Source organism: Phacochoerus africanus, chromosome 7 (genome assembly GCF_016906955.1).
Source record: "Phacochoerus africanus isolate WHEZ1 chromosome 7, ROS_Pafr_v1, whole genome shotgun sequence".
NCBI classification, from domain to species: domain Eukaryota; kingdom Metazoa; phylum Chordata; class Mammalia; order Artiodactyla; family Suidae; genus Phacochoerus; species Phacochoerus africanus.
In genome coordinates, this window is record NC_062550.1 from 34,278,271 (window position 1) to 34,301,745 (window position 23,475).

The 23,475-nt window shown below is 40.7% G+C and overlaps 1 protein-coding gene across 1 annotated transcript in view; it reads left to right on the forward strand.

The window, feature by feature from the left end:
- The window catches only part of IRAK3 (interleukin 1 receptor associated kinase 3), a 77,182-nt gene that overhangs the window by 36,242 nt on the left and 17,465 nt on the right, over window positions 1-23,475 (forward strand). Inside the window, exons 3-8 of the mRNA XM_047787141.1 lie at window positions 24-88; window positions 716-770; window positions 2,290-2,441; window positions 7,391-7,455; window positions 11,505-11,619; window positions 12,337-12,455. Coding sequence (XP_047643097.1) covers window positions 24-88; window positions 716-770; window positions 2,290-2,441; window positions 7,391-7,455; window positions 11,505-11,619; window positions 12,337-12,455 — 571 coding nt within the window. The remainder of the gene's footprint in view (window positions 1-23; window positions 89-715; window positions 771-2,289; window positions 2,442-7,390; window positions 7,456-11,504; window positions 11,620-12,336; window positions 12,456-23,475) is intronic.

Here is a 23,475-nt window from a genome sequence, read left to right on the forward strand (position 1 = left end):
TAGCTCCCCTGTTTCTCTTTCAGGAGCAGCCTTGAATCCTTCAGAGTGGAATCATCAGGGAGAAAGATTCCCAAACGTGTTATCCAAGGTAGAGTGTGTGCATCAATAATGACCCTTGAAGCGTGTTGCATGTGTAATAGCGCATAAGGAATGAAGTTGTCAGGCAGAAAAATGCTGTATTTGCAGGCACCTTTTTAAAGCCAGGGACACTTTACTCTCATTATTCTTTATTTATTTAGGGATTCAGGAAATTGGAGGGTCATAAATGTTTGAAAAGTTAAGCGCTCTCTCTTCTCAGTGATCTATCGGAGGTGAAACTTAGAACTTTTAAGAGTGCCTTGAGTTATGCGTTTTGTCTTAACTCAGCTTTTAGTTTTCCTGTTTGCGTTGGTGTTTTGCATGTTACTGTTAGTTTTTGTTAAAGCGCATTAGCAGTGACCATTTTTACAGGACTAGAGGTCACTGAAAATTGACCGTAACAGACTATGACATTGATACTTGAGTTTTTACTATTGGTCTGGAAGGCCTAAATATATATGGCAGTGAATAGTATTGAATAAAATAAAATAGCTTTGCTTTCTACTAGCTTTCTTCTAAATTAGATTCCACCCTACTGCACTCTGTAGTCCCAGGGGGAGCCTTGGATTTCTGTTGAGGTTCTATTCTTTCCAGACTTATGAAATTGAATTACTTTAATATGTATTTCTTCTCTTAGGAAATAGCCAATGTCACAGTGGCTAATGCTCCTATTCCTGAACGTAATGAAAAAGGTAAAAAAGAGAAAACCAAAACAACTTTTCTTTAAATCATTCTTTCCTTTAAGTGAATTCATGAATTCCTTTAAGTAGAATTTAGAAATGTCCAATAAATATAATGACTCTTCATTAATATGCAGGTGCAGGATAAATTTTTCATAGCTATCAAAATATTCTCAATTTTGACTGACACATAGGTCTAATGGATGATATATTATTGTTATATTAAAAATTCACTGACTTGGAGTTCCCATCATGGCTCAGTGGTTAATGAACTCGACTAGCATCTGTGGGGACGTGGGTTCAATCCCTGGCCTTTCTCAGTGAATTAGGGATCCCGCATTGCTGTGGTTGTGGTGTAGGCTGGCAGCTACAGCTCCGATTGGACTCCTAGCCTGAGAACCTCCTTATGCCGTGGGTGCGGCCCTAAAAAGACAAAAAACAAAAAAATTCATTGACTAATACAGAGCATAATTGTGGTCCCTCCGCTTAGGAGAATTTCATGACATGTGCTATTTTTATGTGTCATAGGAAGACATTTAAAAACTGTGTTGGGTTTTATATAGTTCTAGAAATTTTCGTAGCACTTGTAGAGAAGTCTTTAGAGATGATTGTAGCGCAGTGCTGAAGATCACTGTGAAAATCATTTATTTTTCACACCAGTTTTCCTATTTTATCAATAGGGAGAATAATTTAGTTCCACCTGGGAATCATTCCGATAAACTTTAATGGCTATTTAAGGCTGTCTTGCCTAATCTTCACCACAAGATCTGATGCTTCTTTGGTTCAAAAAAATATTGGAAAAGTTAGATAAGGCTATGGTCCTTTAAGGTTTAGCAAGAAGGTCTAAATCAAACGTTAAATGTGGAAATATAGCCTAAATCGGTCTCTGAAGGATTTAACCAGGCCTTTCCCTTTGAATTTGTATTTGGTTACCTTTTAAATGTTTCCTCTCAGTCTCTGCTTTAGATGATTTTCTTTTTTTTCTTTTTCTTTCTTTCTTTCTTTTTCTTTTTTTTTTTTTTTTTTTTGAAGCTGAAGCATCTTCCTGATTTACTCTGAGAAAGTAGCTGTTTAGAGGATTCAGCTTGTGAAAAATGATTCTACCAGTCATGCTTAGAGAAGATTATTTGGTCATATTAAGATTTCTACTTCTGTCATTTCTTTTACTGGTTTTAGGTGCATAGAGGATCAACAGCCGTCTGTTGATCTAGTGACAAAGAAACAGAATCATAGAAGATTTTCCGAACTAAGTTGTTTGGCTGGTCTCTGGAAGGGTGATATACAATCACAGTGTTTTTGATTGAGTATCTAAAAAGCCATTTGCTCTGTGGGATAGTGGGAGCCAGGCCCAAGTAAATGTACAGTCAGCACATGGTGGGCTTCAGTTTTTGGTTCCTGGGGCCTTTCTTGATGCTGACTTTCCACTGGGCTCTGGTGTGTTTCTAATACGGAAGTCTTGGTTCTGTGTAATGATGATTGATTCTTAAAAAGAGAAAAGGTAACTTATCTTCTCTCTACTTTCTTTCCTAAGGAATATTGCTTAAGTCCTCCATCAGCTTTCAGAACATCATAGAAGGAACCAAAAATTTCCACCAAGACTTTTTAATCGGAGAAGGGGAAATTTTTGAGGTATACAGAGTGGAAATCCAAAACCGAACATATGCCATTAAATTATTTAAACAGGTATGGAAAGAATTACTATCACAGGATATTGATGCCATTTATTTGCTCATATTTCATATTAAAATGTGTCATTTTTCATCAACATTGAAAGGAGGTGTACTTGAAAATAAAATTTCATAAATGGAAATAAGATATATGACCTCAGGTGACTGGAGAAATGACTGAGAAATGAATGCCTGTCTTGGAGGAATGTGGACGTTAAATCCTCCCGCTCCGCAGATGTGTGGCCTGAGAAAGTCTTTTCTGAAAATCCTTGTAGACCATTGGGACTTTGCCTAATATGATCGGATTTTGCTGGTCTGCTCCAGTTTTCCTGGCTTTTTAGGATGGGCAGTGCCCTCTCCAGGCAGCTTCACGGGCTTAGCCAGGCTGGTATTCAGTGCTGCTTTATAAATTGTCTTCAGTCGCAGGAGAGTGGGAAAGAAGAGGCTTCAAGTAGGAGCAGCAAGGCAGCAATCCGAGCAGGAGGTTAGAACACAGCTGAGTGACTGCAGCCAGGATCCTGAAGAAAGGGTATTGGGGGTCTGACCCGGGGGTCAGGAGGAGATAGGTTTGCACACCCCTGCCTCCCACAACGAGCTGTTCTTCATTGTTGGTCAGAAATTATTAAACATTTTATTAAATTTCTTCTATGGGCCGGGTGCTGGGTAAAGATGAATAGAGCATCCTCTAGGAGCTCCCAGTCTTATGGGGAAAAGAAGTAGAGAAAGGATTAAATTGAAGTGTGATAAGTACTTTAGCAGAGATTTGCCCAAAAAAGTCAAGGGAGCACATCAAAGATAGCCAGAGAGCAGTACCTCCAGCACCTGGAAGAGTGCCTGGCACAGAGTAACCACTTAATAAACATTTCTGCAATAAACAAAGGATGAAAGGAAGTGATCTTTCAGCTGGATTTTTTGAAGGATAATGAGAATTCTAACAGGCAGTGGGGAATGTACTTTCTTGTTGGAAGAGAGAGCAGGTGCCAAGGCCTAGAGGTGCCAGCATGAAAGTATACGTCTTACAAATAATATGTCATTTGGTGGAATAGACCTCAGTGTGGGAGGGTGGGAATGTAGTGGCAGAAGATGATACTGGAAAGATAGGTCAAGTCCATGGATGTTTTCTAAGTAGGGGAGTGAAAGGATAGATTTGTGTTTTGAAGTGTTACTTTGATTACGGGTTGGACGATAGATTGGCATTGGCAGGGCCATTGGAGTAAAGACAGTCAAGAACCAGACTGGAGGTAGAAAGACCTGGTAGAGGAGTAGTTACAGATGTGTAGCCTAAGAAGTAGATCGGGCTGAAAGCAATGTTCTCCACTTGCATAATAGAGTCACCCGGGAAGCTTTCTAAGAACTGAGCCCTGAAGTGTCTGGTTAGGTCAGAGTGGTAGCAGCAGGCACCCCCAGGTGGTTCAGATGTGTGGCCAGTGCAGGTAGGGCAGAGGCCAAGGAGAGGGTCCTGTGTCAAAGAGGTGAGTAGAGCAAATCTAGTTGATCTGTCAGAACTGGGGAAATTGCTGAGAAGGAGGGATCTAAGGGGGCTTCTCTTTTGCAGCTTAGATTACAGGGCCTTTTTTTTAAAAAAAAAATTTGTCCTTTTCCTCAAGTTGTATTTGCCCCACCAATTCTATATAGACATCTCAAAATTCCTATAAAGATCAATGTCTAATAAAGAAATGAAACAATCTCCTGCTACAACTATTCAACAAAAAGAATGTGGTTATTCTAGAGGTAGCTAAAATTGAAGCAAGGTTCTCAGGACCAGGGTGTCCCTGACCCCATTTATATATTCTCTTACAGTTGAGCCCTAGACCACCTTTCCAAAGGCTCTATCTGTCTACTTTCCTCTTCTCTGTACCTGCCGCCAACTCATACTCCCTCTTGGGAGTTTTCTTTCTAGGAGTCTGGTTTCAGAATGGGGTGTCTTTGCCTCTCGATCTCTGTATCTTCCCAACCCAAAGACAGTGATCATTTCCTTGATCACTTCTGGCCCCTCCAGGTTAGTTTTGGTGACCCTCCTCTGTGTAGAGCAAATAGCACTGTCTCATCATAATGATCTCTTCCTCTGTCTCTCCCAGTGGACTGGATGGTTTTCTTTAAAGAGCTCTTATTTATTTTTGTATCACAGTGCCTTATTACAGGGCCTGGCCCACAGTAGTTAGTCAGTCAATGTTTGTGGGATGAATTAAATGAAACACATATGCTCTTTTCATGAATTTAGTTGCTATTCACTATTAGTAAAAAGACAGAAGATAACAGAGTTACCCAAGACCAAGAGATCGTGCAGTCACACACACACACAAACACACCAGGAAAAATGAGATAATTTAGTGAATCTTTAGCCATAGAACATTTTTTTTTTTTAACGAGAAACATGGTTTTGTAACATTGGGACCTTAACTTCGGTAACCTTTCTTGAAGGGACTGAAACTGGGAAATGCACGAGCTGTGCATCCAAATCACCTGGAGATCTTTTTTTTTTTTTCTTCCATTTTTTAAAGTTTTGTTGAAGTATAGCAGATTTACAAGTTTATGATAATTTCTGCTCTGCAACGAAGTGATTCAGTTATACTACATATGCACACATCCATTCTCTTTCAGATTCTTTTCCCACATAGATTACCATAGAATATCAGGTAGAGTTCTCTGTGCTGTATAGCACTCCATTGGCCAATCATTCCATATACCTCAATGTACATATGCCAATCCCAAACCCCAGTCTGTCCCTACCCCACCACCTACCCCTTTGATAACCATAAGTTTTTCAAAGTCTGTGAGTCTCTTCTGCAAATTAGATCATTTGTATCCTTTTTAAAGTTTTCACATTTAAGTGATATCATATGGTGTTTGTCTTTCACTGTCTGCCTAACTTCACTTAGGATGATAATCTCTAGTTCCATCCATGTTGCTGCAAATGACATTATTTCATTCGTTTTTATGGCTGTAATATTCCATTGTGTACGTACCACATCTTCTTTATCCATTCATCTGTTGATGGACATTTAGGTTGCTTCCATGTCTTGGGTACTGTAGGTAGTGCTGCAGTGAACACTGGGGTGCATGTATCGTTTCTTTTTTTAATAAGCTTTAATGTTCATAACCCCTTAGGATATTCTTTTTTGTTAAAGCATAGTTGATTTACAATGTCTCCTCAATTTCTGTTGTGACCTAATCGCACACAGTAGGCGCCCATTGCCCATCCATTCTGAATGGATGGAACTGGAGATTTTTATACTAAGTGAAGTAAATCAGAAAGAGAAAAACCATATGATATCACCTGGCAATCATACAGTGCATATTATGATTCAGCACGTTTGGTTAGGAACCTGAGACTCAGCGTTTCCCACCAGCTCCCAGAGAAGCTGCTGTTCCTTGTCATAGAACACACTTTGAGCAGCAAGAGTGCTAGGTTGGCATGAATACAAAAACTAACCCTTTAAGAAAACCAGGACCCCAGGGAGGGTCAGTGACAAAAAGTCACAAATAGTATAAGAGATGGGCCTGAGATCCAATCCACTTGGCTCCCAGGATAGTGGATTTTTAAAATGTAAGTTCTCATAATGTGATCCTTGAAAATGATTTCTTGGCCTAGTTTCTTGTTCCTAGCTCCCTGGGTTCACTTGGAAAATAGCTTTCCAGAATTCCTGTTGAATTTCTCTTGCTTTATTCCTGAGGACAGAGAGCTTTAGAAACTCTGCCCTGTATAGCAGTTTGCAAAAGGTAGAAATTTATAACTGATGGGCCCTGGGAGCACCCTTACTTTAACCCTGTCATAGTGGCAGTTAGGAATTTGAGATTCAGAGACATGTGGTGATGTAAGGTGTATAAAGTCATGGAGAACAGGGCCAGAGACACAGGGGCTCCATAGAAGATTATTGAACTCATTCCTAAATCAGGCACTGGGATAGCTTCTGAAGCTTCTTTGAAGTAAGGAGTTCCTAGTTGGCCCGTTTTTTCAAAGTGAACGCAAAGGTAAACTCGAGCCAACAGTCAAATGACCCAAGTGATAAATACCAAACTATTGAAATCACTTCTGACCAGAATATAGCTATCACTACCTGGATTCTTTGAGATCAAGTGGGAAGTTTCTGAATACATAAAATATTTTTGAATTCATGTAAATATGTACAAAATGTGAGAAGTGAATATCTTATTTTTAAAAAAGGATTTTATTTTATTTTGTCTCTTTTATAGGGCCCCACTCAGGGCATATGGAAGTTTCCAGGCTAGGGGTTGAATTGGAGCTGCAGCTGCTGGCCTACGCCATCGCCCCAGTGTAGCTCATGGCAATGCCAGATTCTTAACCCACGGAGAGAGGCCAGGAATCAAACCCACGTCCTCATGGGTACTAGTCGGGTTTGTTACCACTGAGCCATGTCAGAAACTCCAAATATTTTATATTCAGTATAGCATTCAATATCAATGTTGAATATCAACTATGGAAACCTGATACATTTCATGAAAAACTTCTAATTCAGGAGCAGTGGTTCTAAACTCTTTTGGGGTTAGTGGATTTTTCAAAGTCTGATGCAAGCTAAGGGTCTTCTCCCCAGAATAATAGTCGTGTGTGTTTATACCAAATGCCTGTCTAGTTTCAGCAAGACTCTACCCTAGTTTAAGAATCCCAGAAATACGGAGTTTCTGTCGTGGCTCAGCAGTTAACAAACCCAGGTAGCATCCATGAGGACATGGGTTTGATCCCTGGCCTCACTCAGTGAGTTAAGGATCCAGTGTTGCTGTGAGCTGTGATGTAGGTCGCAGACTCGGCTCGGATCGTGTGTTGCTGTGGCTGAGGTGTAGGCCGGCAGCTACGGCTCTGATTCGACCCCTAGCCTGGGAACCTCCATATGCCGCGGGAGCGGCCTAGAAAAGGCAAAAAGACAACAACAACAACAACAAAAGAATCCCGGAAATAGAGAAATCCTGTCCTTCATTTTTTTTCTTGTTTTTCTGTGTGATATTTAGGAAAAGAAAATGCAGTGTAAGAAACAATGGAAGAGTTTTTTATCTGAGCTTGAAGTTTTACTGCTGTGAGTATATTGCCTGGGATTTCTCCCTGGTGTGCCTGGTTTTCATCTCTGTTCATCTTTGATTCTACAGCACAGAGCTTGGCATGGTTGGCATTTAATAAATGCAGGTTGGATGTTAGAACATTGGGTAAATTTCTGACATCTGCTTTACTGTATTCCTTAGAATGCATTTTAAAGTAGACCATTTACATAATGTACTTGAACATGTTTTAATGAGAAACTGTCACAAGGAAGTGGGTTAAATCATGTGTGACTAACACGACTGAATGTAAAGTAAATCTTCGAACGTTAGACTTGTATATATTTTGCCATTTCCCCCCCTTTCTTCAAGACATTCCAGTCAAGGAACTTTCATCAGTATAAACCTCTTCTGGAAGAGAGCTTTCGACAAAGAAATCCAGTGCTTTTGATGTGCAGATTGTTTTCTGGGAATTCATTCACGAGCCTGAGAGTCCTTGGAGACAAACTAAAATGACTTCATTTTCAAATATATTCATATCTGCAGCTGTGCAGCCTGCCTCGTGGAAGGCCCCTAACCCTATAGAGTTCAGTCATCACCCTTTACAAATAGAAAATGTTCTTTTCAGATGTTTTCTAAACCAATATGTGAATTGGGGGGAGGGGGTATTATCCTAAATCCTCTCCTTTTATACTTAGGACCAGAAATCAAAACATTGAAGGCTGAACCTAAAAATTTACTCTATCATTTAATCAACAAAAAACTAAAATCACAATTGCAATATGAACATCTTTATATTAAAGCCTCATTTCTTTGCTTATGAAGAAATAAGTTCAAACACTTCAAAATTCCAAAAGGGTAAAACCAGGAAGAGATTTTCTTCCACTGTTTTCATCCAGCCACCTAACCGATTTTCCCAAAGACCACAGAGTTATCAGTTTCTTGTATATCTTTTCAGAGTTATTTTATGTATAAGTGCATAGGTTGTTGTTTTTTTTTTTTTTTTCCTCTCTTCTTATGCAAGAGATAGCATGCATACAGTGTTTACTTTGGTTATTTTAGTATTCCTTTGTGTGCCATGCTGTAAATTTTTTTGGCCACACCTGCATTGTGTGGAAATTCCCAAGCTGGGGATTGAATCTGAGCCACAGCTATAACTTACTCTCAGCTTTGGCAACACCCAATTCTTTACCTCCCTGCTCCAGGCCAGGAATCGAACTTGCACCTCTGCAAAGACCAGAGCCACTGCAATCGGAGTGTTTTTTTTTTTTTTGTTTTTTTAGGGCTGCATGTGCACCATTTGGAAGTTCCTAAGCTAGGGATCAAATTGGAGCCACAGCAGCGCCAGATTTGAGCCATGTCTACAACCTACAGCACAGCTCACTGAGTGAGGCCAGGGATTGAACCTAAATCCTTGTGGATACTAGTCAGGTTCATTACTACTGAGCCACAACGGGAACTCCTGCAGTTGGATTCTTAACCCACTGCATCACAGATGAAACTCCCCATGCTGTAATTTAGTTAACCATTTTCCTGTTAATGGATTTTTACATTTTTCATAGTCTTTTATTTTTAAAAAACATGCTGCAACAAAAAAACCTTGTATATATGTTATTTCATACCTGTTGGTGTATATCTAAGAAAGCTTCTCATCAATGAAATCACAGGGTCAAATGATTATATGTGTCATATGTTACTGAGTTGTTCTCCAGTAGAAGCTCTACCTATTTATGCTTATACCAGTCATATAGGAGTGCTTGGTTCCCCATAGTTTTTTATTCTTTTTAATTTTTTCTGATCTGCTAAGTGGAAACGGTTTCTTGGTGTCGTTTACATTTCTTTTTCTGTGATGAATGAAACTTTTCATATATCTTAATATATATTAAAATATATTTCCTTTTCTTTGAAATATCTGTTCATGTTATTTGCCTTTTTTTAATTAGGCTGTTGAGTTTTTTCCTTAATGGTTTGTAAGAGCATTTTATATATTAGAGAAAATTAGTCCTGTTTTTATGTTATGAGATACAAATAATTTTTTACCAGATTTTCTTGGCTTATTCTAGTTTTTGCCATGTGGAAATGGCTTTTTTTTTTTTTTTTAAAGCCACATCTGTGGCATATGGAAATTTCCAGGCTAGGGAATCAAATCAGAACCAAAGCTGCTGGCCGGTGCTGCAGCCACAGCAATACCAGATCCAAGTACGCCATGACTTGTGGCAACACTGGATCCTTAAGCCACTGAAGGAGGCCAAGGATCGAACCCGCAGCCTCACAGAGATTAAGTGGGGTTCTTAACCTGCTGAGCCACAGTGGGAACTCTGGAAATGGTTTTCATGTAATTGAATTTAATCTGTATTTTCTTTTATAGATTCTAGATTTTATACTGTAGTTTAAAAGTCCTTCCCCACTGAGAGGTTATAAAATAATTCGGCCATTTTTTTTCAAATACTTTTATGTTTCATTTTTTACATTTATATATCTGATCCATTTGGATTTATTCAGCTGAAGGATTTATGTATTATTTTAGAGGGAATGAACAACTCAGTATGTTGAATATTCCTGGTGTGCTGTCATTATCATTTATATTGCTAATATTTCTTTAGTTTTAGGGCCTATATCAAATACTTCACATGCATGAATTCTTTAACCCTCACAGTAGTCCTGTGAGGTGAGTCCTTCTCCTGTTTCCATTTTGCAGATGAGGAAACAGGTAGAGCCTACTTTTTTAAAAAAAAAAAAAAGATCCAATTTATTTCCTGCGTCGTACTCAAACCTCTCTCTTCTCAGACATTTAATAATAAGTCAGTCAGAGACAGCCTTCTGCTCTTAGAACATACTGTCTGAAGTGGGACTAGGAGAGAAGCACACAAGCAAACAGGCCATTTCAGCAAATTAAATAATAAGACAAGCAATCAAAGGGGGCTGAGGGAGGAGGAAATGCTGATTTGGGGAGTGTGTAGCAGAGTAGGCTTCTTAGAAAAATATCTTAGCTGAGCTCTGAGGATGAGTTTTTTGGTTTAATATTAAGGGCATTGCTTAAAACATTGTATATGTGTTTGTTTATGTTTGCAAATACGCGCGTACACACGCACACACACACACACTCCCTTTACTGAGGAAGGAGAAATATTGGGACTCAGAAGGAGTATGTGTATGTGTGTGTGTGTGTGTATACATGTGCATGTATTTTATAAGTAAGTTTTGCTACTGAAGAAATGAATAATAGGACTTTATATAGAGAACCATTTCTTTTTTAAAAAGCAGCTTTATCTGCTTTAATATCCCCAAGCATGCCTAAAGCATAGGAAGTGTTAAATAAATAATTGTTGCATTGAGCTGAGTTCATAGTATGTGTGAATTACAGGTGTTTTATGTTTCATAGTTGTTATCTGGGTTCCATTGGTTTTCGCCGTGATGACACCTGGACTCAAGAGATAGGGATTTTAAAAAGGAGCCTGAAAAATGTATATGATACTGACATAGAATTCTGCGATATAAAAATCAGTGATTTGTTTTTCAGCATTAAACTTTACTAGTCACATGGATTTTAGGTAATAGGACAAGCTTTGTGAAGGCATTGGATGTCTTTTAGCTGAGTGACTGGCAGCTAGTATGTCCCTGACATAGTAGCATTTAATAAGTGGATGAATGAAAGAAGTGTTCTCTACTCTTCTGTTTTGATGATTTTAGTTACACATGTATACCCAAAGCAATAGAGTGAGTAATTTCAGTTGCTTCATCTTATGTAATAAATAAGTTATATTGGGTTTCATGTTGATAAAAATGTATTAATATCAATTTATTTCTATGTGTTGTAAAGTTCCCAACACCCCAAATCCGAAGAACTCTTTACTTTCTTAAACTTTCTGTTTTATATTTGGATATTGGCTAGTACTTGTTAGAACACTTTAGACCAATTTGGAAGGCAAATCTGTGTCCCGTGTCCGGTGAAATTCCTTCTCCCTTGGCCAAATTTGTATTCTGCTTTATAACTATTCCTCAGCCCACCTTACCACTCACCCAAACAGGATGTTGTTCCTTTCCTATTTGAGTAAACAGTTTGATGGATTTTAAAATCTTTTATTTCAAGGTTTCATCATCCAAACATTCTGGAGTTGGTTGCATATTTTATGAAGAGTGAGAAGTTTTGCCTGGTTTATCCGTATATGAGGAATGGATCCCTTTTTGACAGATTACAGTGTGTAGTAAGTCACATCCATTACTCTGCCTCTGAGACCCTCTAAAGCCCTGGGGGAGCTGCTGAAACCTTCTGAGAGAACCACAGGGCCAGCCAACCGTGAGTTCCCAAGGAAGTAGAGGTCTTCTCCGTGGATTAATTTCTTAACTATTAGAAGGCTGCATAAATACCTGAACTATTGTGTATTGTGCCACATGGTGGTCAAAAGAGTTGCTGGGTCTTTATCTTGCTGATAGATATCTCAAAGGAATTTACATCCAGATAATTTCTCAGATAATTTTGGTTGGCATAACTTTACACAAAGTACCACTTTGATGTGGTATAGATACACACAAAAGTGATATGATACAGACTACTTACAGAGAAGGAGGTTGAATAAATGCCATGGTTTCTCTTGTGATATTTCTGAAAGATAAGTTTAAAAATGGATTCCAGATTGGTTAAATTTCAGTCAAGTTGAGAATAAAAACTGATTACTCTCAATTACCCACACTGTCATGCCACAAGTCATTTAAAATCTTATTTAAGGACTTAAACGTAGTTATCTTATTAGCCATGTTTCAATTATGCTAACATTCAAATTATTATTTTCATTAAATGTTGGTTCCCCTACTTCTCCCCACCTCATCTTCAGCGTTAATTCTGGCAATATTTCTCCGTACTGAGTACAGTCGTGGTTTTTACTCAGAAAATACAACCAAACCAACTAGTTTCGTCTTTTCAGGATAACACAGCCCCACTGTCTTGGCACGTCCGCATCAGTGTATTAATAGGAACAGCCAAAGCCATTCAGTACTTGCACAGCAGGGAACCGTGCTCCGTCATCTGTGGCAGTGTATCAAGGTAAATGGTCCCAGAGCTGTAGCTTCCCCCTGATCCCTCTGTCCCTTGCATCATCACAGGTGAGTCAGACTTCACCCTGTTTTCTGTCTGTAGTTGCCCTGGTATGTATGTGTGTGTGTGTTAAGAATTCTCGGAGTTCCCATCATGGCTCAGTGGTTAACGAATCCGACTAGGAACCATGAGGCTGTGGGTTCGATCCCTGACCTTGCTCAGTGGGTTAACGATCCGGCATTGCCGTGAGCTGTGGTGTAGGTTGCAGACGCAGCTCGGATCCTGCGTTGCTGTGGCTCTGGCGTAGGCCAGCAGCTGTAGCTTCAATTAGACTCCTAGCCTGGGAACCTCCATATGCCGTGGTAGCAGCCCAAAGAAATAGCAAAAAGACCAAAAACAAAAAACAAAAACAAAAAAACCAACAAAACAACAACAAAAAATAAATCTTTAAAAAAAAAAAAAAGAATTCTCATTGGAGCATTTAAAATCTCACCTTTTTCACGAAAATATGCCTACCGCATTTTACAGCTCCATTTATATTGCCAGTGGGAAAGTTGGTATTATCTCTGGGAATTATTAATGAATAAGACAGTTTTGTGTGTTTTATTAAGTATACCTCATAGCCAAGTGAAAGGAACTCATCTCACTTAAAACAAACAAAAAAAACAAAACCCTGAAGTCTAAGGAAAGATTAAGTGGCTTATATGGGGAATTCCTTACAAGATAACGTAGTAACCAGCAATTGAAGTTCTCTGTCCTTAAAAAGATGAAAGACAAAAATAAAATATAAAAAGAGAAAAATAAAATAGGAGTTCCCTTCATGGCCCAGCAGTTAACGAACACTGCTAGCATCCATGAGGACGTGGGTTTGATCCCTGGCCTCTCTCAGTGGATTAAGGATCCTGCGTTGTGGTGAGCTGTGGTGTAGGTCACAGACACGGCTCGAATCCCCAGGTGCTGTGGCTCTGGCTTAGGCTGGTGGCCACAGCTCTGATTGGACGCCTAGCCTGGGAACCTCCATATGCTGTGGGTGTGGCCCTAAAAAGACAAAAATAAAGTAAATTCTCTGTCCCTGAGTCTCTAGTGTCTTGCAATTACCACTGAGCCTACTGGCTCCTAGCTTTATGTATTCACTGGTCACAAGTGAAGCAGCCATTCAGTGTTCATTTTGGAAACATGAGAAAATTAGAAGCAACATCTTCCGTCTTTTTTTCTTCAGCAGACGTAAAGAATCATTCAGACAGAGCAGATACCCTGTAGCAAACTCCCCCTATGAATTTTTCCTATGTGCCCTTCATCATGAACCAGTCCCAAGGTAGCTAAATGCACCTTTGCTGAATAACAGGGGAGACTGAATTTAAAAGGCTCTGCCTTTCTGAACCATTACCTGGTATCTGGGAAGAGGCTTTTAGTGTGCTTTCCAGTTGGGCAGAAGAGGAACTGATTCCTTATTTACTTCTTTGTTTTTCTGGTGGATTGAACTTCATATAAAATGACTCCAGATTTTACTTTGTCCTGGGAGGCTGAGGGAGGTGGTAACAAGCCATAGGTATCTGCTTCTGCCGCAGTGTGATAATTCATCAACTATCAGTGGCCTATAGAATCAGCATAAAATTGGTTCATCCTCATGGGACCTGGGTCAAAGATGGACAGTGAAAGTCTCAGGTGTCAGTGGAATCAACCATTGGGGTAGGATCCAAAGGGCTGAGGTGGCCACCCCCAGCCTAAAACAATCCCTCTTCCATCCAGTTTGCAGTCAGCTCAGCATAGTAGGTACACAAATATATGTTCTGGGTAAATAAATAAGCATGTGGAATTTTGCCGTACATAGTCTTCCTTTGGTTTAAACTTAAAAGTGAAAATGAGCTTATTTTTAATCTTAAGACATAATCCATTAATTTAAAAAAATTTCCTGTTGTGTGACTGACTCATCACATCCTTTCCTGAAAGCAGAGCTTGTTAGGAAATGGAGGTGAGAAGGGAGCCAGTGTGGAGATGAGGACGGGGAAGGCCACCGACTGGAGCAACAGGAACTTGAGGGTGGAGGACACCCATCAGGCTCTCAGCAGCTAAGGTTGGGCAGGGACATCTGGATAAGCCCCTCCAGCATCTCCCTCCTGTTTGTAGGTTAGAGCACAGGCTGTCACCTCGCTTTCTGCTTTCTCTGGATTGGCTAGTGACTTCAGGCAGGTCAGGTTCCCAGGAAATAGGTGGAGAGGCAGATTTGCCTGCTGGGGGATTATTTTGAAAGTGCTCTCAGGAATAACAAAAGTAAGGCAGGGAGGAGGAAGGCCAAACTGGGTAGTTGGGGAAGCTGAGCCAGGATGTTATAATAGAGGCCTCAGCAAGTGCCTTGGGACAGTCTGCTAAAGCTGGGATGGCCCTTCAGAGCTGTCCCCAAATAAGGCAGCGCGCTTGGGTTTTTGACCCCTGTATCCAGCCAGCCCTGAATGGGGCTGTAACAGGATGAGGCAGCTCTCATGCTGGGGCCTAGCTGGGACCATCAGCAGCCACCTCTCCCTGTTGGGGAATGAGTGCCTCCCTAGACCCCGGAGGAGGGATCAGGCCGCACCACCATGGCCTCCACAGTTACAGAGGATGAGTTGACTGGACTGGCCGGTACTCTGCAAAATATGACCAAATGACTTTCTTTTTCATACACTTTTCTCCCAACCTTCTTATCAATCTTTCCTCTTATTAGTATCCACAGTTGTCAGAGAGTTCTGGTTTAAGAAGCTGACTTTCCACTTAACATGGGATTCTGAGCAAATTGCTCTACATCTCCAAGCCTCAGTTTTTTCTTCTGCAAAATGCTAATAAAAGAATAATAGTTTCTGTCTCATAGGGTTAAATGACAGAAAGTATATGTGGTGCTTGGCGAAGAGATGCACCTACTGAATTCTAGCCCCTGTTAGAATGGTCAAGGAGTAATAGGAGGAGCAGAGGCTAAGAGATGTGATGGCCAATCAGCCCTTTTACTCATCACTTTTATTTATTGTGGTAGTCCATTTGGGCTGCTATAACAAATTCTCTAAATTGAGTGGCTTATAAACAACACCCTTTTTTTTTTCCTCACAGTTCTGGAGGCTGGAAAGTTCAAGATCCTGGCACTGGCCAATTCTGTGTCCAGTGAGAGCTCACTTTCTGGTTCACAGATGGCTGCCTTTTTTCTGGTGGAAGGTGTGAGGAGTCTCTCTGGAATATTTTTTTAAGTAAGGGCACTGATGCCATTCATTTCAGGAAGCCCTTGTGGCCTGATCACCTCCCAAAGGTTCCACTTCCTAATACCATCATTAGTGGTTAGGATTTCAACGTATGGGTTTGGGGAGGACGCAAACATTCAGTCCATAGCATCCATTATCGGCTCACTCCATCATTCATTTACTGTGTATGAAAGTAGACCCAGAAACTAAGCTCTATTTTAATAAAAATTACTTCTATGTCAGCATGTTTATTGAACATCTTGAAAATTACATTCATTTTAGTTTACAGATATGTGTGCAATGTCTGTTGTGTGCAGAGCATTGTCTTAGGCCATGGTAGAGGAAGACATTGATGATCATGGTCTTGACCTTGAAGATTCAACCTGGTGGTCAGACAGATAACACACAGAAAATACATAGTGCACTACTAACCGTTTAGCTCAATGTGTAGTTGGTCTGAGACGACTCCTTCTAATTAGGTAGTTCTAGTCCAAGTCTTTGAAGAGGTGGATTGGTTGAAAGCAGGGAGGAGCATAGTCCTGGCGGAGGCAGTAATTTGTTCATGGGAACAAAGTAAAGAATTGCCGGGTGTTTAATGGAAGCAAGATGGGTTGGTTGATTGCAGAGGAAAGGATGAGGTTGGAGAATAAGGAAAGATAAGACTGGAGAAAAAAGTAAAGCAAACGTTGGGTAGGGGATTGGATGGAGCCTTGAACACTTACCTGGCTGAGGATCTGGGTTTAATAAGCTAGGCTCTTGTGAGGGACTCCGAAGACTCTTTTCTCTTGGGTACAAGTGGAAACGGAAAAGTTCTGGAGTCTCCTAGGTGGTTGCACAAGTTAAAAGGCTATTTCTCCCAGGCCAGCAACCTAGGTACTTGTCTGGCTGTGCTGAGCTATGTAATTACTTAAACAACATTGTTAGAAGGCCCCACAGGTTAATATAGACACAGAATACCCACAGAGGTTGAATCAGAGAAAGGGAGAATTTCATGGAAGATGCAGGGTTTGAATGGGAAATGCAGCTAGCAACGTACTTTATGTTTTTGCTGATTGTTGCTTTTCTGGGTTTTCCAAAGCATTTGAGGACACAAACATAACCAGGTGTGTGTGGTGTGGTGTGGAATACTGGGGCTGTGGGTGTTGATTTGGCAGTCGTGGTTTCACAGTGGCTCATCAGGGTGTCCCTGTCTGTTCCAGAGCACATTAGCCCCCTCCACCGCCACTGAACTGAACTCCCAGCCTCTCTGTGGAGCCTGCCAGCAGAGATGTTAATTAGTGCCAACTAAAACAGTAGACTTTCCCCCTTTCCTTTGGTCATGTGCACACCTGTTCTCTAGAAACTGGAATGAGACCAACTCATTTCATTCAGGGCATTACACATCTGTCAGATGGTAATGACATTCAGTCCTCAGCAGTCTTGGTCAAACAAGAATTGGCTGACCTAGAATACCCTCCTGAATCTCTTTTAAATGAATCCTTTACTTCACTGTAAACTTGAGCCTTTCTGATTCCTGGTCCCTCTGTGTATAGCCTAGTGCTTTCAGGAAGGTCTGAAATCCCTATTCTCCAGCCTTTGTAGTATTTTCTAATTCATGCAAGGAAAGGCAGTCTCTAGGAGAGATGTCATTTTATTGCATAGCCCCGATAATGAGTTAAAAAAGGACATCTAAAATGTGTTAAATGGTGACCTTTTCTGTGGGTAAGTCATGGCTGTTTTTGTTGAAGTGAGAAATGGAAAATATTGTTACTTTTATTTTCTCTTCTGCATTTGGACCTCAGACTGATGAATCACAGAAGAGTTTATCATACATCATTTGATATTGTTAATATCATACATATATTAATACATAATTGGCATTATTAAGCAAGGTTTTTAATAGTGTGAAATAATGTGGAATAATATACATAAAGTGACAGTAAGTGAAAAATAGTCAAATTGAAATAAATAGTACACTTTTATTATTAGTTGTCATTCTACAAATAACTTTGTAGAAGTTCATGAATTTAAGAAAAAAGATTAAAAGTGAAACATACCGAAATATAAATAAGACTCTAATTAGATGGAGGGACTATGGCTTTTCATTTAATGGCTTGTTTTTTACTTCTACTTGATGTTAAATTCTTATTTAAGGATTATGTCTACTCTTATAATAAAAATAAAATATATCAGAGAAGACAGCATCAGACCTTTCTATCTCAAACCAGGGAATCAGAAATTCCAAGGAGCCTCTAGTTACTGAATGACAGCTCAAAGTTTCAGTCATTCTGTGATTAGTTCTATCTGCTGCGAAGCTTGGTGATCTTACTCCTTTGTGTGTTTTAAGTGGTTTAAGAAATGAAGATTGTAAGGTCATTCTTCAGCAGCTTGGTGCCCAAAGTCTGAGCAAAGTGAAATGGGATCACTGGGAATGCCATGGAAAGAATGCAGGAAGGCTGGGTTCAAGCCCAGGTCCTGCCTCACACTCTCAGGCCATAGTTTTCTCACTTGGACATCAGAGCCAACCAGGATAATCTCAGTTTGGACCTCTTCGTGTTCTCAACTTCTATGCTGTTGCACCTGCCTGTTTTTGTACTGGGCACTATACTCCCAAATCTAGGGCTTGTGGCAGAATGGTGTGACCCCACATTTAAATCTTGGCCAAGTGTTTCCCTGATCAGCTTTGGCGTGAGGTTGAACTCACCTGTTTCCAGAGGCACCTTAAGATACCTGCTCCCCCTGGAGCAGGTTAGGCAAAGTCCTGACATGCCTGTTTTCCAGAAATACCCCCTCCCCAGTCTTTTCTCCATTCTCCCCCTTTTCCAGCCACCACCCCAGTTGCTCTCATTGCTGCCCCCATCTCTTGTCACTGGTTAAGGGTGTGGCCTTTGGGGGTTGGGGGTCTCAGATCTCAGGACAAATGCCAGCTTTACTATTTTCCAGCAGTCTGATCTTGGGTAGTCTCCTTATCTGGAACTGGCCCAATAAGGAGCTGCTGGAACTAGAGCCACTGCACTTCTTTCCAGGGTTGTAAGCATGAAATGAGATCCTCTCTGTAAAGCACAGCCCACAGTTTGGTGATGAGTGTGGCTCCTCCTACCTAGTGGAGACTCTGGTGTCTCATCCCACCTGTCCTTGGACCCTGGCACAGCACATCATTAGAGCTCTCTTTGGGTGCTAACTATTCTGATTATTAGAACTTCCTCTATATTGAGCTTAAATTCTTCCACATTTATTAATATTAATCTGTTAATAGAATATTAATTTTTAAATTTAATTTACTAATTGATGTTCATATAGTAAATTCATCTGTCCTGAGCTATAGTAGAATTTCCTCTATATTTAGCTAAAGTCTGTCTTCCTGTGACTCTACCCATTAGCTGTAATTTTGGCCCCAGAATTATGTATATCTAGCTAAGGAGAAGAAGAGATAAAGTTCACTTCATTTTTCCCTTGTAATCAACAGTTTCTTAATCTTGTATGAGTAGCTGAATAAAAAGATTTCATAGTTTCTTCCAGTTAATCAGAGTAAATCAAAAGAGCACTGAACAGGGAAAGAGGAGGGCTAGGCTTTGGTGTAAGCTATTTTGCATAGAACAGGCCATTTCAGCCAGCTGGGCCTCATTTACCTCATCTGAAAAAAAAGCAGTTATACTGTAGCAGCACTGACAAATCAGTTCGTCTCACATTCCGGCTTTGCTTGGTTGGTAATGACTTCCCCTGGGCATTGGTGAGAGGGAGTCTGGGGTGGGTACGTTCTGAACTCAACTAGTGATGTCTGCCAAGAATATGGGAAGGGTTTTTGGCAACACTTGGGCCACATATTTGCCATAAGCTTAGTGGTCTAAGGCTACTTCCAGTTACATATTCTCTTCATTTACAAACTGATTATATCATCAGGTGTTTACTTAGTATCTTCCACGGGTTCAGCCTTACCCTTACCTAGACAACATAACCTGGTCTCTGAGGAAGTGCCATGTGGTATAGTACAGGCTGGAGAAAGGAGGACCACTGAAATTCAGATCAGGGGAGGGAACACTTTATAGAGGAAGTAAATAAAGATGCATGGAAGATTTGGATAAAAATAAGTGGGAGGGGAGTGCTTTGCAGGTAAGGGGAACAGCATAAAGAAAAGCCCCAAACAGCAATAAGCACACACTATCATGACCGCGTTGGTAAGTGTTAATATAGTCAGGCTAGCTGCTAGGCTGCAGACGTATTTGGGAGCTCGGTGAAAGCCAGGGCACTTCAGACTTGACATAGCAGCCCTCTGAGGAACTTAACGATTTCTCCCAGCACCCCGAGTTTATGCATCATTGCCCTTATCATTGGTTTGACAGAGGAGAAAGCTGAAGCTTACAGAGGTTGGTAACCTGCCGCAGTCACCTGTCTGTAGATGGAGGCGAGGGGGTGGGGTTCCATGCTTGTGTGGTCCAGCAGTCATGCTCTTTCTAGGTAATTAAAGCCTTCCTAGCCAGGACTCCTGGGAGCATGTTGGCTTCAGCAGAGACAGGGAAGTGGGGCAGGAGAGAAGAACATAATTAGTACGTGCAAATTTGGAAGTGTTGATGTTGGAGGCCTAGTGAAAAGGGCAGCAGGCGGCCAGCTTTGCGGGGGAGGTAAGGCCTGCTGGGCCGCATTCAGAATCTTCGCCTTTTTCAAGCAGAGAGTAAATGGTCTTCTAAGGAAGACACTGTCAAGGACACAGCTGCAGGACACCCAAGAAGGAAGCCAAGCACACATTTCAAAGGTATTTTCAAGAAGTCTTTTGGTTGAGTTTGCCCAGAAATGTCTTAGTAATTTGAACTCTTCAAAGAGAATGTTATAAAAACAAAATTCATTTCCAGATGGTGGAATTTGAGCAGGAAAAGGACTTAAAGAGAAGAATCTTGAAGAGTTGAAGTTTCTGTTCTTGGCAAAGACCCTCATATTTTTATTGCGGGAAGGAAGATGTTTTTAAATTACAGAATCCCATAAAAGCATCTGAAAGCAGTAAACCTTCATGTTATTTCCATCGTATCCCTCAGCGAGCTTAATTGTTTTCACATTTATGAACGATTTTAAATTGAAATGCATTTTATTCCCAGCATTTTTCATCCCAGACCTTCATTCTTGTTCATGTTGCCAAAGCGAGGAGATAATCTTGGGGAACATTTCTAACATTTCCTATAAGATCATGCTCTCTTGCAGTATGGCTGTTTGTCTCCTGCCAAGTGAAACAGTCTTTCATACAAGGGAAGTGGTCTAGGAAAGAAAGGAAGAAGCCATTTGCTTACAAAATGAATTTTTTAGAAGTTCCTGTCATGGTTCAGCAGTTAACAAACCCGACTAGTATCTATGAGGATGCGGGTTTGATCCCTGGCCCCACTCAGTGGGTTAAAGATCTGGTGTTGCGGTGAGCTCTGGTGTAGGTCACAGATGAGGATCGGATCCTGCATGGCTGTGGCATAGGCTGGCCCCTAGAGCTCCAATTTGAGCCCTAGCCTGGGAACTTCCATATGCAGCCCTAAAAAGACAAAAAAAAAAAAAAAAAGAATTTTTTTAAAAATGGAAATTGATCAGAGGCCTATGGTGATAGTAAGTGCATGGAGAATTTCCTTTGTGAGGGACTAGAAAGACTGAGTGGTTGGGAAGGAGGGTCAGGAGCCACAGTTGGGTTCCTTCCTGTGACTGTGTCACCCTAGCCCATAGCCTAAGCCCCTCCTTACCCCTAGTCCAAGTGTATGTGGCAAGGCCACTGGGCTCCAGCTCAGTGTTTAGCAGGGACAGAAAGGCTGCAGGAAATGCAAATGTTTGTTTGACTGATGGTTGAATTAACCAGTCTCCTCCCTCTCTGTCTCTCCTCTCCATCAAAAAACTACTTTTGTTTCTAAGAAGCCTTTTTTTTTTTTTTTTTTTTCTTTCTTTGCTACACTTGCAGCAAAGTTCCTGGGTCAGGAATGGAACTTGAGCCACAGTGATGTCAAGTGGCAATACTGAATCTTTAACCACTAGGCCACCAGAGAACTCCTCAGAAACATTTTAGATACAGCAATTCTTTTTCCTCAGATTTTCCTATTTTCCCTCAATGCCTGCCTTCTAAAATATCCAAATATGTTCATTTTTTTTCCTCAGGGATACCAAAACAAATACTACGTAAATTTAAATCTCTCCTGTTAATTTTATTTACCACTACTGTCTCTAAGCTCCAATATTCATTTATTTATATACAAGGATGCATACATGCATGCACACATACATACCAAACAAGGTGTATGTTTTTTTCTCCACGGCTTTAAAATATCTGAAAATATTAGTTTAGTCAGGTTCTTCCAGAACTTCTCTGGATCTGTTTTGAAGCACAGCCATTATCCCAAGGGTCCTCAGATCTCCAGGCCTATCCTGCAACCCCCTGTACCTTTGTTACATCAGATTGGTGTCCTTGAACTTCTAGAGACATTCAGTCACCTTCTCTGGGGTTTTAAGGTAAGGTGGTGTCGGATGGACAGGGGGCCTACAGCCGTCAAAGCATATTTCGAGGCTCTCCTTGTGTGTAAGGTACTCTGCTTATGTTTTCTCATTTAATCCTTGTACCACCCCTGTGAAGTAAGCATTATCAAATCTTTTTACCTTTTTCTTTTTATGATTGCAACTTTGGCTATGGAAGTTCCTGGGGCAGGAGGTCAAATCAGAGCTTCAGCTGCCAGCCTGCGCCACGGCCATAACAACCAACACCAGATCTGAGCCGCATCTGCCACCTGCACCACAGCTTGTGGCCATGCTGGATCCTTAACCCACTGAGCAGGACTGGGGATTGAACCTGCATCCTCATGGACACTGCATCCAGTTCTTAACCTGCTGAGCCACAACAGGAATTCCACATTATCAGATCTTTTTTTACCTGCAAGGAAACTATGCTTAGGGAAATTATGCTAGTTTGGCCAGAGATGAAATTCCACATTTGAATGAGGAATACCCCTTGTTGACTGGACCTTTACTCAGAAAGCTTAAGATCATAAGGTACCAGGAAAGCAAAAACAAACTATAATGCTGTCTCTAAGTTCTGCCTAGGTCCAATGGGAAAGGAGAAAGCTCTATAACCCAAGAGGTGAATAAAGGGTTTCAGCTTCGTCCCATTTTAGGCTGGATACACTGCATGCTGAAGTGGGGGAGAATGGGTATTCCTTTCTTCAGTTACCTGCAGGGTCCCAGAGAAATTCTTGCCTCCTCTGGTGAGGGGAAGCAAGATATCTGGTAAAGGGTGTCTTAGTGCTCCAACAGCAGTGTCTGTCATGGAGAGCCCAGTTGGGTGCTCTTTGTCTCCGAGGCCAGTTAAGTGAAGTGTGGACTTTTCCTGAGCATTGCTAGGCACTCAGGGACTGAGCCTGAGTACCACTAACTCTCCCTAAAATTCAAATATAAAGATTTACTTTAAAAACCAGTTACGTACTTACATGTCAAACATATTTGCACTTAAATTCAGATCCTGTGTTACAATCTAGGTGTATCTTGTTGCATTATATTTAAGGCCCCAGGGCTTCGACTTTAACTATTTAACTACATTAAGAGACCCATATGACCAAAGGAAGCAATTCTCATATCATTTGGGGGTTTAGGTCCAGAATGTAAATTCACCACTTTGGTGTTTCCCCATCACTTAATGTACCACTACTAGTCTTTCTGCTGGAAGAATTAATTAGAATGGTGATGGTTCTCTGCTACAGTAAATAGCCTTGTGAGAAAGAAGAGAAGAAATAGGTTGTTGGAACACTGGATGTTTCTCATCTCTTTGGCTGCCCTTTTGTTGCATTATACTATTACACGATTTTAGTTATTTTATGTTGTCTTTTTGTTGTTGTTGTTAGTCT